The 15,243-nt window shown below is 45.0% G+C and overlaps 1 protein-coding gene across 3 annotated transcripts in view; it reads left to right on the plus strand.

Moving 5' to 3' along the window:
• Positions 1–15,021, plus strand: part of GPLD1 (glycosylphosphatidylinositol specific phospholipase D1) — a 51,507-nt gene extending 36,486 nt beyond the window's left edge. For all 3 annotated transcript variants that reach the window (XM_055406183.2, XM_088831510.1, XM_055406184.2), the window contains 11 exons: positions 3,649–3,759; positions 5,079–5,153; positions 5,256–5,412; positions 6,084–6,225; positions 6,997–7,102; positions 7,190–7,283; positions 9,699–9,875; positions 10,203–10,363; positions 12,105–12,131; positions 12,229–12,279; positions 14,917–15,021. In XM_055406183.2, the coding sequence (XP_055262158.2) occupies positions 3,649–3,759; positions 5,079–5,153; positions 5,256–5,412; positions 6,084–6,225; positions 6,997–7,102; positions 7,190–7,283; positions 9,699–9,875; positions 10,203–10,363; positions 12,105–12,131; positions 12,229–12,279; positions 14,917–15,003 (1,188 nt within the window). In that variant the 3' untranslated portion in view covers positions 15,004–15,021. The remainder of the gene's footprint in view (positions 1–3,648; positions 3,760–5,078; positions 5,154–5,255; positions 5,413–6,083; positions 6,226–6,996; positions 7,103–7,189; positions 7,284–9,698; positions 9,876–10,202; positions 10,364–12,104; positions 12,132–12,228; positions 12,280–14,916) is intronic.
• Positions 15,022–15,243: the final 222 nt, after the last annotated feature.

The following is a 15,243-nucleotide window of genomic DNA, read 5'->3' on the forward strand; positions in this document are numbered from 1 at the left end:
TATAATCTAATTTAAGCTCTGATAGGTCTTCCCTGGTGGCTCAGATGGTAAAGAGTCTGCCTGCAGTGTTGGAGACCCAGGTTCGATCCCTGGGTCGAGAAGATCCCCTGGAGAAGGAAACAGCAACCCACTCCAGTATTCTTGCCTGAAAAATCCCATGCATGGAAGAGCCTGGCGGGCTACAGTCCATGGGGTTGCAAAGAGTTGGACAGGACTGAGCGACTTCACTTTCACTTTAAGCTCTGATGGAAGGAGCCCCTGAGTCCAAGAGGTGTTACTAAGTTGATGGCAGAGTATGTGATCACACAGTCCCAGAGGGACAGGGACAGCATTTTCTGGGCCCTTCTGACACCACATGAAAAAGTTCCAAAATAAATTAACCCATTCCTTTTACTTCGTTCTTCTTCACCAAGCCATTCCCCAGTCAGACTGTGGTGTAAAATATAATTCTTTGGGCTCCTGCAGACAAGGAGTAAGAGAGGCAGCGGCTTCCTGTGGATGGGAAACTCCATCCAAGATCCTTGGGGTGAGGAAGGAAGTAACTCCATGCCTTTGTCTTCCAGTGTCCTTAAGTAATGGGGAAGATGCCACATTACGGTGTGCACTAGGGATGGGAATCTTGTAGCCATCATTCTTGGTCTGCAGTTAACCTTTCTGGTCCTTATCTATAAAATGGAAGACTAGGATAGATAGCTCAAATTCAGTTCAGTTGCTCAGTCGTATCCGACTCTTTGTGACTCAATGGACTACAACACACCAGGCCTCCCTGTCCATTACCAACTCCTGGAGCTCGCTCCAACTCATGTCCATTGAGTTAGTGATGCCATCCAACTAATCTCATCCTCTGTTGTCCCCTTCTCCTCCTGTCTTCAATCTTTCCCAGCATCAGGGTCTTCCGCAATAAGTCTGTTTTTTGCATCAGGTGGCCAAAGTATTGGAGTTTCAATTTCAGCATCAGTCCTTCCAATGAATATTCAGGGTTGATTTCCTTTAGGATTGACTGGTTTGATCACCTTGCAGTCCAAGGGACATTCAAGCATCTTCCCCAACACCACAGTTCAAAAGCATCAGATTTTTGGCGCTCAGCTTTCTTTATGGTCCAGCTCTCACACCCATACATGACTACTGGAAAAACCATAGCTTTGACTAAATGGACCTTTGTCAGCAAAGTAATGTCTCTGCTTTTTAATATGCTGTCTAGGTTGGTCATAGCTTTTCTTCCAAGGAGCAAGAGTGTTTTAATTTTATGGCTGCAGTCACCATGTGCAGTGATTTTGGAGCCCAAGAAAATAAAGTCTGTCATTGTTTCCATTTTTTCCCCCATCTATTTGCCAGGAAGTGATGGGACCAGATGCCATGATCTTCATTTTTTGAATGTTGAGTTTTAAGCCAACTTTTTCACTCTCCTCTTTCACTTTCATCAAGAGGCTTTTTAGTTCTTCTCTGCCGTAAGGGTGGTGTCATCTGCATATCTGAAATTACTGATATTTCTCCTGGCAATCTTGATTCCAGCTTGTGCTTCATCCAGCCCAGCATTTCACATGATGTACTCTGCATATAAGTTAAATAATCAGGGTGACAATATACAGCCTTGACGTACTCCTTTCCCGATTTGGAACCAGTCTGTTGTTCCATGTCCAGTTCTACCTGTTGCTTTTTGACCTGCAAACAGATTTCTCAGGAGGCAGGTAAGGTGGTCTGGTGTTCCCATCTCTAAGAATTTTCCAGTTTGTTGTGATCCACACAGTCAAAGGCTTTGGCTTTTTTTCTGTCAATAAAGCAGAAGTAAATGTATTTATGGAACTGTCTTGCTTTTTCTATGATCCAGTGATGTTGGCAATTTGATCTCTGGTTCCTCTGCCTTTGCTAAACCCAGCTTGAACATCTGGAAGTTCACAGTTCATGTACTATTGAAGCCTTGCTTGGAGAATTTGAGCATTATTTTGCTAGTGTGTTAGATGAGTGCAATTGTGTGGTAGTTTGAACATTCTTTGGCATTGCCTTTCTTTGGGATTGGAATGAAAACTGGAAAGTCCTGTGGCCTGCGCTGAGTTTTCCAAATTTGCTGGCATATTGAGTGCAGCATTTTAATAGCATCATCTTTTAGAACTTGAAATAGCTCAGCTGGAATTCCATCAAGTTTCTGCCTATTTTAGAATGCTGTGCTTTTTCTTGGAATGAGTTACCCTGCAGAAGGGCTTGCTAGTAGAGCTGGTGTTGATGAAATGAACCTGTTTTCAGTTGGCAGGGGCCCATACTTATGGGTCCCCAACCTGCCCTGGCTTGCTTGTATCTCCAGTCAATCCTTTCTCGTTTATCAAGTACCCACCCTGCCTCCCTGCACCCGGTAGAAAGGGCCTGTGTTCTCGGATGCCATCGCACATCTGAGATTAACCAACAAATAAGGGATGTGGGTTCTGGGGTGTGTGTGTGATGTAGCAAGCATCATTTGTGCAAGACTCTTCATTGTTAGATAAGTTGTGAAAGGATAGGGGAACCTCATGAGTTACCTTTAGGTCTAGGCTGATTCCAGACAGCAGGAGATGGAAGATCTAGAAAACCCACCTTGGAAGAAAACAGTACCTGAATGGGCTGAGTTTTCCATCTGTAAACCATGAGATTAGGGGCTAATAATCCATGTAATGGAGAAGGCAATGGCACCCCACTCCAGTGTTCTTGCCTGGAGAATCCCAGGGATGGGGGAGCCTGGTGGGCTTCCATCTATGGGGTCGCACAGAGTCGGACACGACTGAAGCGACTTAGCAGCAGCAGCAATCCATGTAAAATGCTTGAATAGTGTCTATAGCAGAATCAATAGACCCTCCGGTAATGAGGGAGATGCTTTAAAGCTGTGCTGTTCAGTATAGGAGCTACTAAGTATATTGGTTTCTGTACATTTGGATGTGGCCAGTGAAACTGAAAAATTTACTTTAGTAATTTAAATGTTACAGCCACATTTATGTAGTGACTACTGCACTGGTCGGTACAGCTCTAGAACATCTTGAGTATTCGACAGACATTAGCTGCTGTTAAGTGATTATTATCTTGGGTACTTTCCAAGAGGAGTCTAGTCCTTAACAAGGATACACAAGACCATTTTGTGAAAACCTAGAACTTTTAAGGACCTACATTCTTTTTAAAAAATTATTTTAAATTTTAATTGGAGGCTAATTACAGTATTGTGGTGGTTTTGTCATATGTTCACATGAATCAGCCATGGGTATACATGTGTTCCCCATCATCTCTCAGGGTCATTCCAGTGCAGCAGCCTTGAGCACCCTGCCTCATGCATCGAACCTGGACTGGCGAACTATTTCATATGTGTTAATATATATGTTTCAATGTTATTCTCTCAAATCATCCTACCCTCGCCTTCTCCCACAGAGTCCAACAGTCTGTTCTTTACATCTGTGTCTCTTTTGGACCTACATTCTTCTCTCTGGCACCTTATCTTCCCCTTGAGGCAGATAGACGTGCCAGAAACATCCTTAGGCTGAGCTAGCCATCTGGAGGGTCATGGATGTGTTACAAGTGGGCTACAGTCTTGTTGCTCAGTCTTGGGTGCTCGATGGGGTCCCCAGGGAGTCAGCTGTGCTCTTGGGAAGGCTGTGGTTCAGCCCAGGGGGTGTAACTGGTGTGTCTCTTCAGCCCTCAGGTCGGTTTGGCTCGGCTGTGGCTGTGCTGGACTTTAACATGGATGGCGTGCCTGACCTGGCGGTGGGAGCCCCCTCGGTGGGCTCCGAGAAGCTCACATACACAGTAAGGAGGCTGGTGGGGAGGGAGGGATAGTGGGGGTGGAGGCTGGTGCCCATGGAGCCTCCAGAGAGAAGTAGGCAGAAGGGGTGCCAGTGTTTGTGGGGAGATGATCCCGGCCCTCCAGGTCCTTGTTGTAACCTCAGGTTACCTGGCAGATCCTGTTCCTGCCTCCCTGGCTTCAGTTTGTCTTCACGGGTGGGATTCCCCAATTCCACCAGGTCCTACATTCTCCTTCCCCCCTTTTCTCCCCCGGGGATGCTGAGAGATGGTGAGGGGAGGCAGAAATTCCAGCTAATACACAGCTTCCTGTCATGGGGCAGGGAGGTGAGTCTCTGGATCCCTCCTCTCAGGCACGGAACCCAGCACATTCCCTCTTTTTCTCCCTGAGAGCAGAGATGCTGGGTCCTGGCCCACAGGGCTCTCCTCCCCGCAGTCCACACTGTAGCCGAGCATCGTGAGTGACTGTGGAGTCAAAGGCCCTTTCATCACCCTCTCCCACTGGGTTCACCTCTTCCCCTCTCTCATCAACTCTTGAGTCGTGGGAACAATTTTCATCCAGACCCATTGGGCGCCCTCACGTTAGGACTCACGCTCACCCAGTTCCTTCTATCTGGAAAACCCCTTTTCCATTTTTACTTCCCTGTAGAGGGTAACACATCACTTCTTGGAGGGAGTGTGATCTAAACCTTGGTTCAGGGGACGAACTGCCCCTTTGTAGCTCCTCACACTGCAGTGTCACAGTTGCCCCTTGGCCAGCTTTTGGGGAAGGTAGAGGTTGGTCTTATCCATCACTGTGTACTCAGTCCTCAGCTCACCATGGAAAGGAAATGATTCTAGAAGGAGGAGGGACAGAGAGAGGCAAGTTGTAGGATGGGAACGGGTTCATCACACAGTAACAGCACGGCCTGGGTCCCAAGGCAAGTGAGTGGTACTGACAAGATGTACTGGTGTTGAGAGAAGTAATGGGCTGGGTTGGGGTGGTGGTGGGGCTTCGTGGAAGGGCCAGGAACTGAGCTGGGCTTTGAAAGGGTCGTGGGCAGTTGAGTAGCTCATTCTGCAAATATGTTGAATAATTATGGATGGCAGACCTAGAGCAAGATGCGGGGGAGACCAAGATGAAAATGACAGTTTCTGCTTTGGGGACTCTTAATAATCTGATGGAAGAGGCTGATGCACAGGACTGGACACTGACTTCAGTCAGTAACTGAGCTCCTGACCCTGCAGGGCTCTGATGGTGATTTATTCCATCATCAGTCATCTTGTCTTCCTCTTACTTAAGATTCCCAGGTCTCATGATCCTGCTGTGGTTTGTGCTTGTCTAGGGTGCAGTGTACGTCTACTTCGGTTCCAAACAAGGACAACTATCTTCTTCCCCCAACATCACCATCTCTTGCCAGGTATGTTGACCACCTTCACCAGGTACAGAAAAGGAGAGCTCACTGCATCCTAATTGCCTCAAGGCTGAGTTAAAGGTGGTTGGGTTCCCGTTTTCTCTTCAGGAGACCTACTGTAACTTGGGCTGGACCCTCCTGGCAGCAGATGTGAATGGAGATAGTGAACCGGACCTGGTGATTGGCTCCCCTTTTGCTCCAGGTGGAGGGAAACAGAAGGGAATTGTAGCTGCATTTTACTCTGACTCCAGTTACAGTGACAGAGGTAGTGCTTGCTGGGGTGGGGTTGAGGTGGGCGGAGACCCCCACTGCTCTAGTCTGTGGTACCTTCTCTTGCATAGGGATTTCGCTCCTATTTTCCTTGTTGTGTGTGGTTTCACCTGAATTCTCTAACATTCTTACTTTTCCAGATGTTCCAGCAAGTGATATGGACAGATTTACTGACTATATACAGAAGGATCCAGTGTGTCGACCTGGATCCAAAGCGGGAGCAGGGGGGTGGGCATTAGTTACCTTCATAGTGTCTCAATGGAAGAGTGAAAACACTCAAGCATCCCAGTGATGCTCCAGCTGTCCAACAGGCCTTTATTTTGGGTGGGGGGTGCACGCAGTTTGTGGAATCCTCAGCCAGGGATTGAACCCAGATCCTTGGCAGTGAGAACACAGCATCCTAACCACTGGACTGCCAAGAAAATTCCCAACAGGTCCTCTTTTTAAACAGCACCCCCCACTCCACAGAGGCTAGCTCTGGAAATGCGTATGAAGCGTGAGTCCCATTTCTGATGCTGGGCCGCTGGGGACAGGTGTGGGGGCACATAAGAGTTGTGGCAAAAACAGCCCAATGAACCCATTTCTCATTATCCTACACAAAGGGCCACTCTTCCCACACCTGTGATCTTTCCGCGTAAAGTAGAAGGCACTGCTTGTCTTGTACAGAAAAGCTGAATGTGGAGGCGGCCAGCTGGATGGTGAGAGGCGAGGAGGACTTTGCCTGGCTGGGGTACTCCCTTCACGGCGTCGCTGTCAACAACAGGACTTTGCTCCTGGCTGGAAGCCCGACCTGGAAGAACACCAGTAGGTGAGCCCTGATGTGGGGTGCAGGGACCAGTGACACAAGGGGTGGGTGCCTGAGGCCTTGGGAGCCCACTGAATGTGGGGTTCACAGGAAGTGGCTCTGAAATTCCTACCCTTCAAGGAAAAGCAAAGACTCTGGGTCAAGTTGTAAATGTTCCTTTTTAGAAGTTTGAGATAGAGAGAGCTGTGTTAGTTTGCTAGGGTTTGTCTGGGTGGCTTGAGCAGCAAGAATCGATGATCTCATAGTTTTGGAGGTTAGAGATCTGAGATCAAGGTGTCAGCAGGGTTGCTATCTTCCAGGGCGCCTCTCTGTCACTTACAACCACCTTCTCCCTGTGTCTCATGCCGCCTCCCTTCTGTGCATCGATCCCCTGGTGTCTCTCCCTTTTCTTATGAGGACACTAGTCATATTGGATCGGGGCCCCACCGCGATGACCTCATTTTAGCGTAATTACCTCTTCAAAGACCCTGTCTCCAAATGCTATCACTTTCTGAGGTACTGGTGGTTAGGATTTGAACATACGAATTTTGGGGAACACAATCCAGCCCATAACAGGTATCCCCCTATTTTGTCAGTGGGGAAGTAGAATGTGAACCTCTGAGCCTGGAGAGCCTTGATATCGGGGTTCATTCTGAAAGCCCCCCACACTGACAGCATGCAGTGGAGGGGGCGCCGTGCGTGGGGAAGGTGTGGGTCATCTTTCCTTGGACCTGAGCGCCCACCCGGCGCTGTGCCCTGTGTCCCAGCACCTAAACCCAGTGTGCTTGCTTCCAGTCGGGGCCACTTGTTCCGCACTCGTGATGAGAAACAGAGCCGTGGACGGGTGTCCGGCTATTTCCCGCCAAACCGTCAGAGCTGGCTTACCATTTCCGGAGACAAGGTATGGTGGCCCCCTCCTTCCCCAGGGAAGTGGACACCACAGAGAAAGTTTCTCAGCTGTGCTGTAGTGACTTACTGCATTTCACAGGCAATGGGGAAACTGGGCACCTCCCTGTCTAGTGGCCACGTGACGGTGAACGGGACCCGGACCCAAGTGCTGCTGGTGGGGGCCCCGACTCAAGGTAGGCCACCCGCCATGAAACCACTTTTTCATGAGTGGCTGTGTTACTCCTTGACCATGTCATATTGAGGGAAAGTTATGAGATCTGGAGGCAGACAGACCTGAGTTTGAATATTTATTTTTCTCATTAATAGCAACCTGGGTTACCTTGGGGGAAGTTACTTAAACTCCCTGCACCGCAAAATACAGCTTATGGTATCCACATTCAGAGATCTGTTGAAAATCACACATGAAAGTAACTTGGTGTGTTTTTAAAACTCCTATCCCACTGAGCTTGGAGACACAGCAAATTTTATAAACCAGTTCACCGGGAACAGGTCCACTCTGAGAGTTTATGTTAATAAAACATTATTTTGATTACTTTATGGGAAAGTTAAAAACAAAACAAACAAGCAAAAACATGATTCTCTCCAAGAGTATAAGAGTGGATTATGCTTATTGTAGAAATTTGGGAAAATATAAGGAAGTATATTTTCATACCTAATATAGTATCTTCAACATGTTCTCATATTAAGTATTCTAAAACATGATTTTTGAAACCTGTATCACTTTTTTCTTTGCATATGTTCATGCCAACATTTACTGTCAGATGGTCCAGTCTTAAGGCTCTTAATACATACTGTCAAATTATTTTTCAGATTTTTGTTTCATACAATGTATTTGAATAATAAGCAGAAGTGAATTGGGCAGAGGAATGGTTAAATTTTTCAATGCATGAGTTAAGTCAGCAACTTGTTATAAAGCTATGTCCTAACTCTGCAATATTTTTTTGTTTTTTGTTTGGTTACAGAGTCTAGGTAGTGTAACTCTTGGTTACAGAGTCTAGTTAAACTCGTCCAACACACATTACTAATTTTGTCTCACCACTGTTGGTGTCAGAGTGCGGTGAATTAGAGCATCCCAAATTTTCTTAGTCTTGGCCCCTTTACTACCTTAGTAATTTTCTCTATTATAAAATATTGTATAAAATGTAAAACAGAAAGGTTAATATATGTATCATGATATATGTGATATATAAATGATGTTTTTTGAGATAGTTGTATAAATTCACCTGCAGCTGTAAGAAATAATAGGTCACGTTACATTTTATCCAGTTTTCCCCAATGGCACTGTACAAACCATAACCAGTGTGACAACCGTGTAATCAATGTAGATATAATCCACCAACCTTGTTCAGATGTTCCTCTTTTTACTTGTATTTTGCCCATGTAATTTGAGGGGCCCACGGAAAATAAAAACCTGTTAAATTATCCAGAATTGCAGGTCAGTAACAGGGCCTAAAGCCAAGCACAGGGCCTTTCTCAGCACGGGGCCCTGTGCAACTGAACAGTTTAAACACTGTGTGTTTCTTTCCTAACAGCTCCTTTGGGGCACTGTGCACTTCCCAAACCCTGGAATCGGATCATCCTCATTTTGACCTACACTGCTTTTCCAGTGGTGCCTGAATTTTATCATAACAACCCCCGTTAATGATAAAACTCCAGTTTTGCAAAGATATGACATCATTGAAAGGACTGTAGGGATCTAGTGTTGAAACTGTGACCTCCCCCAGCAGGTGGGTCATGTGGCGTCAGACAGATGTCACTGTCTTACTGGCAAAAATTCAAGATAACTGCAATATCCCCATGAGTTCACCGAAGTGTTTCAGTGTAGAGTTGGGGAATCACAACTCTGTGGACAGATTGAGTGAAACGTGAAAAATCTGACCTACTTGCAGAGCGAGTTCACATAAACTAATAATTAGAGTTAGGCCTGTCCCCTTCACTCTGCACCCCCCAGCCTCTGGCTCAGCAGATCTCTGGGTCTGACTGTGGCCACGACACACAACTGTTTAAATATTCAGTGGGGATTTTATGGTACTCATTGAAAGCTACGAAAGTATTTGTGGTATGAAAAAAGAATACTTGATGGCAAGGTTGAGGTGAGACTGGGAACTCACACACTGCTGGTGAAATGTAAACTGATGTACTTTCTCTAGTAAGAGGTTTGGCAAAATGGCAAGAGCCTTAAAAACAATACTCATTCCCCAAATCCAATGCTAGACAGGTCCCTTCTAAAAATCTGTTCTCAGAAAATACTATGGGGGAAGGATCATAGTATTTCATAAATATCATTTATCATAGTATTAATTATAAAACCAAAACTTAGTAAAAGGAATTTTGTAATCTGCAAAAAACCCCATTAAAATGTGTATGTATGTATATGTAAGTATATGTCACTCTCCAGAAACAAATAGGTACATTATATACATTTTCTTCTCTATACTTTTTTTGGGTGTTTTCCACACCTTTTACAATGATCATATATAAAGTCTTGGCATTCACAAATCTGACATAGTTTGCCTGTGTCACTGCAAGTCTGTGTCCTTGCTTCATTCTTGTGATGGTGGCAGCTACTGTTCTGTGGTTTATTTCAGATGTCGTGTCTAAGGTATCATTCCTGACCATGACCCTGCACCAAGGTGGGAGCACTCAGATGTATGAACTGACACCTGACTCGCAGCCTTCTCTGCTCAGCACCTTCAGTGGAAACCGCCGCTTCTCCCGATTTGGTGGCGTTCTGCACTTGAGTGACTTGGATAATGATGGCTTAGGTAGGAAAGGAACGGTGGCTCTGGCCAAGAAGATGGGTCCCCCTGATAGGATCACCCCTGTCCTAGCCTCATAATGAACAAGACCAGAGCCGGATGTACAAGAGTGAGTTGTACGTTTTGAGCATGGTGAAATGAGAGCCACCCACATCGATGAATGATGAAACAGAAAACAAAAGCTTCTGACTGCGTTGGAAAGAAATCAGGGTAGACCAGTGAAGAATGCATTATTATTAGTGGGAGGCTGGGTGAGGATCCAGCAGTGGAACAATGGAAAGGATGACAGCAAGGAGTAAGACACTTCCTTCTGCTGGTTTTCATTGTTCACAGATGAAATCATCATAGCAGCCCCGCTGAGGATCACAGACGCAACCGCGGGGCTGATGGGGGGAGAGGACGGCCGTGTGTACGTGTATAATGGCAAACAGATCAGCATGGGTGACGTGACAGGCAAATGCAAGTCATGGGTAACTCCATGTCCAGAAGAAAAGGTAAGTGTTGTACACAATTCCACACCAAACTGCGAAAGGACGGCTACTTGCTGATGCCTTGGTAAATTATGTGCACTCTAGAACTCCTAGTTTCTACTCAGACTCAGGTAACCTGACCCATACCTGAGGTCAGAACACAATCACTTGCTTGAAAGCTGCCTGCTTTCCTGCAGTTCTGCAGTGTTTGCCCCCATAGCTGAAGTTCAGCTGGATGTGGTGTCATACTGGTTCTTGCTTAGGAGCGCACAGCAGAAAACAGGCCATGGCCGTTGGAGTGTCTTGAAGACTCCAGCTCTTTTTATTTCATCTTTCACTGCTTAAGTTCCCTGGATCTAAAACACTTGGCTGTGAAACTTAAAATTTAATTTTCAAATTGGAAAAGAGTTTATTATAGAACTATTAGAAAATGCAGTACAAAGAAAATGAAAATCTACCTAGAATTCCACTCTGCAGAGATGTCCAGTAACCTTTTGATTTGTATCCTGCTAGTATTTTTTCTATGAATTTAATTACTACCATTTTTGTGCATTTACTCTGTGCCTGGGCTTCCCAGGTGGCGCTAGTGGTAAAGAATTTGCCTGCCAATGCAGGAGACGTGGGTTTGATCCCTGGATCAGAAAGATACCCCTGGAGGAGGGCATGGCAACCCACTCCAGTATTCTTGCCTGGAGAATCCCATGGACTGGCAGGCTACAGTCAAAGAATTGGGCAGGACTGAAGGTGGCAAAGAATTGGACAGAATTGAAGTGACTTAGCATATGCACTTTGTGCCTAGCACTTTATATAAACATATAAAATCTAATTCACATCGAAGTTATTAACTTGGTATTCTGTTCATTATAAAGAAACTGAAGATCAGAGAAGGAAGTTGTTTACAGGTCACACTGCTAGGAAATGGTAGAACAGGGACTTGAACCAAGAGCTGATTCCGAAGCACACTCTTAAACCATTACACTGTGTCTGTGTATGTATATTAGTGGCTAGGATCCTATTGTACATGATTTTGTATACAATTTTATAACTTTATCTTGTTTTACCTATCAATGTAATAAGTCTTCTATGCTTTCTATATTCTTATACAATATATCTACCAGATACCTAGCAGTTTATCTGTAGATAAACCATTTAAGTGACTACTGTTAGTCACTTAGTCTATTTCACATTTTTGCTGTTATAAGTAATAAATATTCACATAAACATATTTATACATCTATTTTTCTGAGCTAAATTCCTGTAAGCAGAATTTCTGGTGACAAAGGGCTTCTCTAAGATGTAGAAATTTGAGTGAGGATAATTTAAATTGGTTAAAGCTTTTGAACTGTGGTGCTGGAGAAGACTCTTGAGAGTCCCTTGGACTGCAAGGAGATCCAACCAGTCCATTCTAAAGGAGATCAATCCTGGGTGTTCATTGGAAGGACTGATGCTAAAGCTGAAACCCCAATACTTTGGCCACCTCATGCGACGAGTTGACTCACTGGAAAAGAGTCTGATGCTGGGAGGGATTGGGGGTGGGAGGAGACGGGGACGACAGAGAATGAGATGGCTCGATGGCATCACCAACTCGATGGACATGAGTTTGAGTGAACTCCGGGAGTTGGTGATGGACAGGGAGGCCTGGCGTGCTGTGATTCATGGGGTCGCAAAAAGTCGGACACGACTGAGCGACTCAACTGAACTGAAAGAAAAAATCTGTGAACAGCAATAGCATTAACAGTCTCCCTTTCTTATCACTCTCTTTCAGGCCCAATATGTACTGATTTCTCCTGAAGTAAGTATCTTCTAAAAAATAAATGCCCTTCCCCTTATTATAAGTTGATAAAATCATATGGTATGTTTTCCAAGGCCAGTAACAGTGTGTTTCACAGGCAGGTTCAAGGTTTGGGAGCTCTGTGATCTCTGTGAGGTCGAAGAAAAAGGTAAGTGCCAAGACTGTACAGCTTTGGTGTTTACATTTGTTCTAAGGCTGGGACTTGGGAGTGATCTCATTTTGCATGTATTTTAGACTTTGTTTGAAAAACAGGGACTCACAAAAAAGAAAACACACAATCCCACCATTTTTTGGTGAAAGGTTCTCCTCACTGCCCCTCCAATTTCATCCTCTGCAACAGGGGTTGGCAAATTACAGCCTGGTGGTCAACTCTAGCTGGCTGCCTGTTTCTGTGTAATCCACAAACTAAAAATGATTGACATGTTTAAATGATTGGCAAAAAAGAATATTTTGTGACACAAGATATTTATAAGAACTCAAACTGCAGTGTCTCTAATAAGCTTTACTGGAAGATAGATAGCCACGGTCATTCTTTTCTCTTCCTCTTCTGCTTGTTCAGTTGCTCAGTCATGTCCGACTCTTTGCGACCCCATGGACTGTAGTTACCTCTGCTACTCTACCACAAGTGCAGCTGACTGATGTCCCACAAAGCCTAAAATATTATCCTGGTCCTTCACTGTACAAGTCTGCCAACTCTCGCCACATTGGCTAAGCATTGTTAATATATTTTGGTTCTTCAGGAATGAACCAAATATATACTAACAATATATTTGTTATATATTTGTTTCTTTTTGTATGACTTTAGAGTAATTGTGCAAATATCTCTGCTGGCTAGATTCCTGGAAGACTACTAGGTCAAAGGGTATGCACATTTTGAATTTTAATAGCCACGACAGATTTAAAGGATTTTATCTTAAAACATACAGCTAAACCACTGATTTCACTCATCTATTTAAGGATATGACATTGTACAGATCTGTGCTAGGCCACAAGAGAGAAAGAGACCAAGTCTCTGCTCTTGAGGAAAATTAAGATTTATTTAACACGTGGGAAGTTAAAAGGCAAACAAGTATAGTAATAAATGCTAACTGTAAGTGTGAACTGTAGTATGAAAAGCTACAGAAGCCGTCATGGATTTTTGAGTATAGAACCAGGTCTGCGGGGCTTGGCAGTTGTGGCCCTGGCTTGGACTTGGAAGCACTGTGGTGAAACTGCCCTCTACTGGCCAACAGTTCAAGTAGCCCTTTAACTCAAGGCAAGCTTAACCACAACAAAAAAAAGCTTATGGGGGGCTTCTCAAAAGATATGATCATAAGAATATCATAAATTTGGTTTGCATTTTAAATTTTATTCACTTTCCAAGAATCAGATGTTACTAATAACCCATGAACCGTATACAAATGATGAACCATTGTTCCTACCAACTGAAGGGGTAGTGTAGATCATCTAAAAGTAATTTGATTCCTTTCTAACACTGCAAATTCATCTTCCTAATTACAGTTCACGAGTCAATATTAAAATTACTCCACTTTCCCAACACATACCTGAGGCTGGGGGCCCTGAAGAACTTTTAGAGTGTGAAGATAAATTGAAGGTTATGTTTTAAAAATGGACACAATCTGAGGATGATGAGAGTGGGTGGCCTCTTACGGAGACATGAGTAAAAGTTATGATTTTGAAGACTCCTAACTTCCTTCCTCTGTGTGAGCATTAAGTAACCAACTAGAATTAGGACCACTTACCTCTGCCACGGTGTCTCTGAACCCTCCTGTGGGGCTGCCTTCAGCCAGCCTGCCTGCCCTGGTGAACAGTGTTGTAGACAAAGAAACCTGAGGCATGGACCCTGCCCCCCAGGTGCTCAGCATCTAAGTGGAAAAATGAAACATGCCCAGGAGGCCATCCAGGCCCATTTACGACGACCCAAATCCAACGGCAGTCAGAGATCAGTGGGAATTGGCTCGGGGAGTCGGGGAAGGCCTTGCAGCGCCCCTGGGGCCGGAGTGGAACTGGAAATCAGAGTAGGCTGACTGGGCAGAGAGCAAGAGCAGGGGAAGACTTGATTTTAGGAATGAAGATGGTTTAACCAGGAAAACAGGAGACAGCTTGTGGCCAAACTACAGATGTATCTAGTAAATGAGCAATTCCACAAGTATGAGTTTACAGCTTTTTTTTCCCTTTTAATTGACACTGTGGTATTTAAAAAGATACAAGCAAAGGGTGACGCATAGTACCTGACACATCTGGATTCCAGTGGGAGGTTTCAAAATTAAGTCAGTGAAAAACTTCACAGGTTTGGTCACTGTATGATCACACCCTGCTCTACCCATCAGTCAGTCTGATCAGCCACACCTCACCTATCAGCCACGGTAGTTTCAAAACTAAAATCCACTTCCAAAAATGTTTAAAAACTTGTATAAGCTTTGAAGACAACTTTGAAAGCAGCAGGGGCAGAGGAGGTGGTGTGAACACACGGACAAAGCCAGATTACTCCAGATATGCCGCCTACTCTGCACCACAGCTGGGATGCTGAATAAACGCACACAGATGCACTTTTCCCTTGTGTGCCAGAGAAGGAACTAGCGGGAACTTCCTCAGCCGTGGTTTTCTGAACCCAGAGATGAGAAAGAGGGTATTTAAACCAAGGGAAAAAGGCATTTAAGCTCAAGCCCTTGTGTCTGGCCAATGTCTAGCTTTACCTTTCCAGCTCAGAGCATAACATGATGCCTGGACTACAGCAGGAACGTGACACAGGTTGTGAATGAATCCTGTTTTGTGTCTCCTGCAGAATCAAGTTGTCATTGCTGCTGGAAGGAGTTCTCTGGGAGCCCGACTCTCTGGGGTGCTTCATATCTATAGCCTCGGACAAGATTAAAGGTTTCACTCCATTTTCCTCACCTGTCCCCCTCTCTCATGCTGAGTCATCTTCCGGGTGAGCGTTCTGGGGGACAAAGTGGCGTATCCAGGGGAGCCTTGGTAGACCTTACGACAGGTGGGGGCTCCTGGCTGCCAACAGGACACAGTTAAGTGGTGACAACATCCATAGTATGTGAAACAGTGGATGCTCTGGTTATTCATGTCCCTTTGCAAAACTTATTTCCTGTGCACCTGAACT

The sequence above is a fragment of the Moschus berezovskii genome, chromosome 23 (genome assembly GCF_049115385.1).
Source record: "Moschus berezovskii isolate FMDL1 chromosome 23, NW_MosBer_1.0, whole genome shotgun sequence".
NCBI classification, from domain to species: Eukaryota; Metazoa; Chordata; class Mammalia; order Artiodactyla; family Moschidae; genus Moschus; species Moschus berezovskii.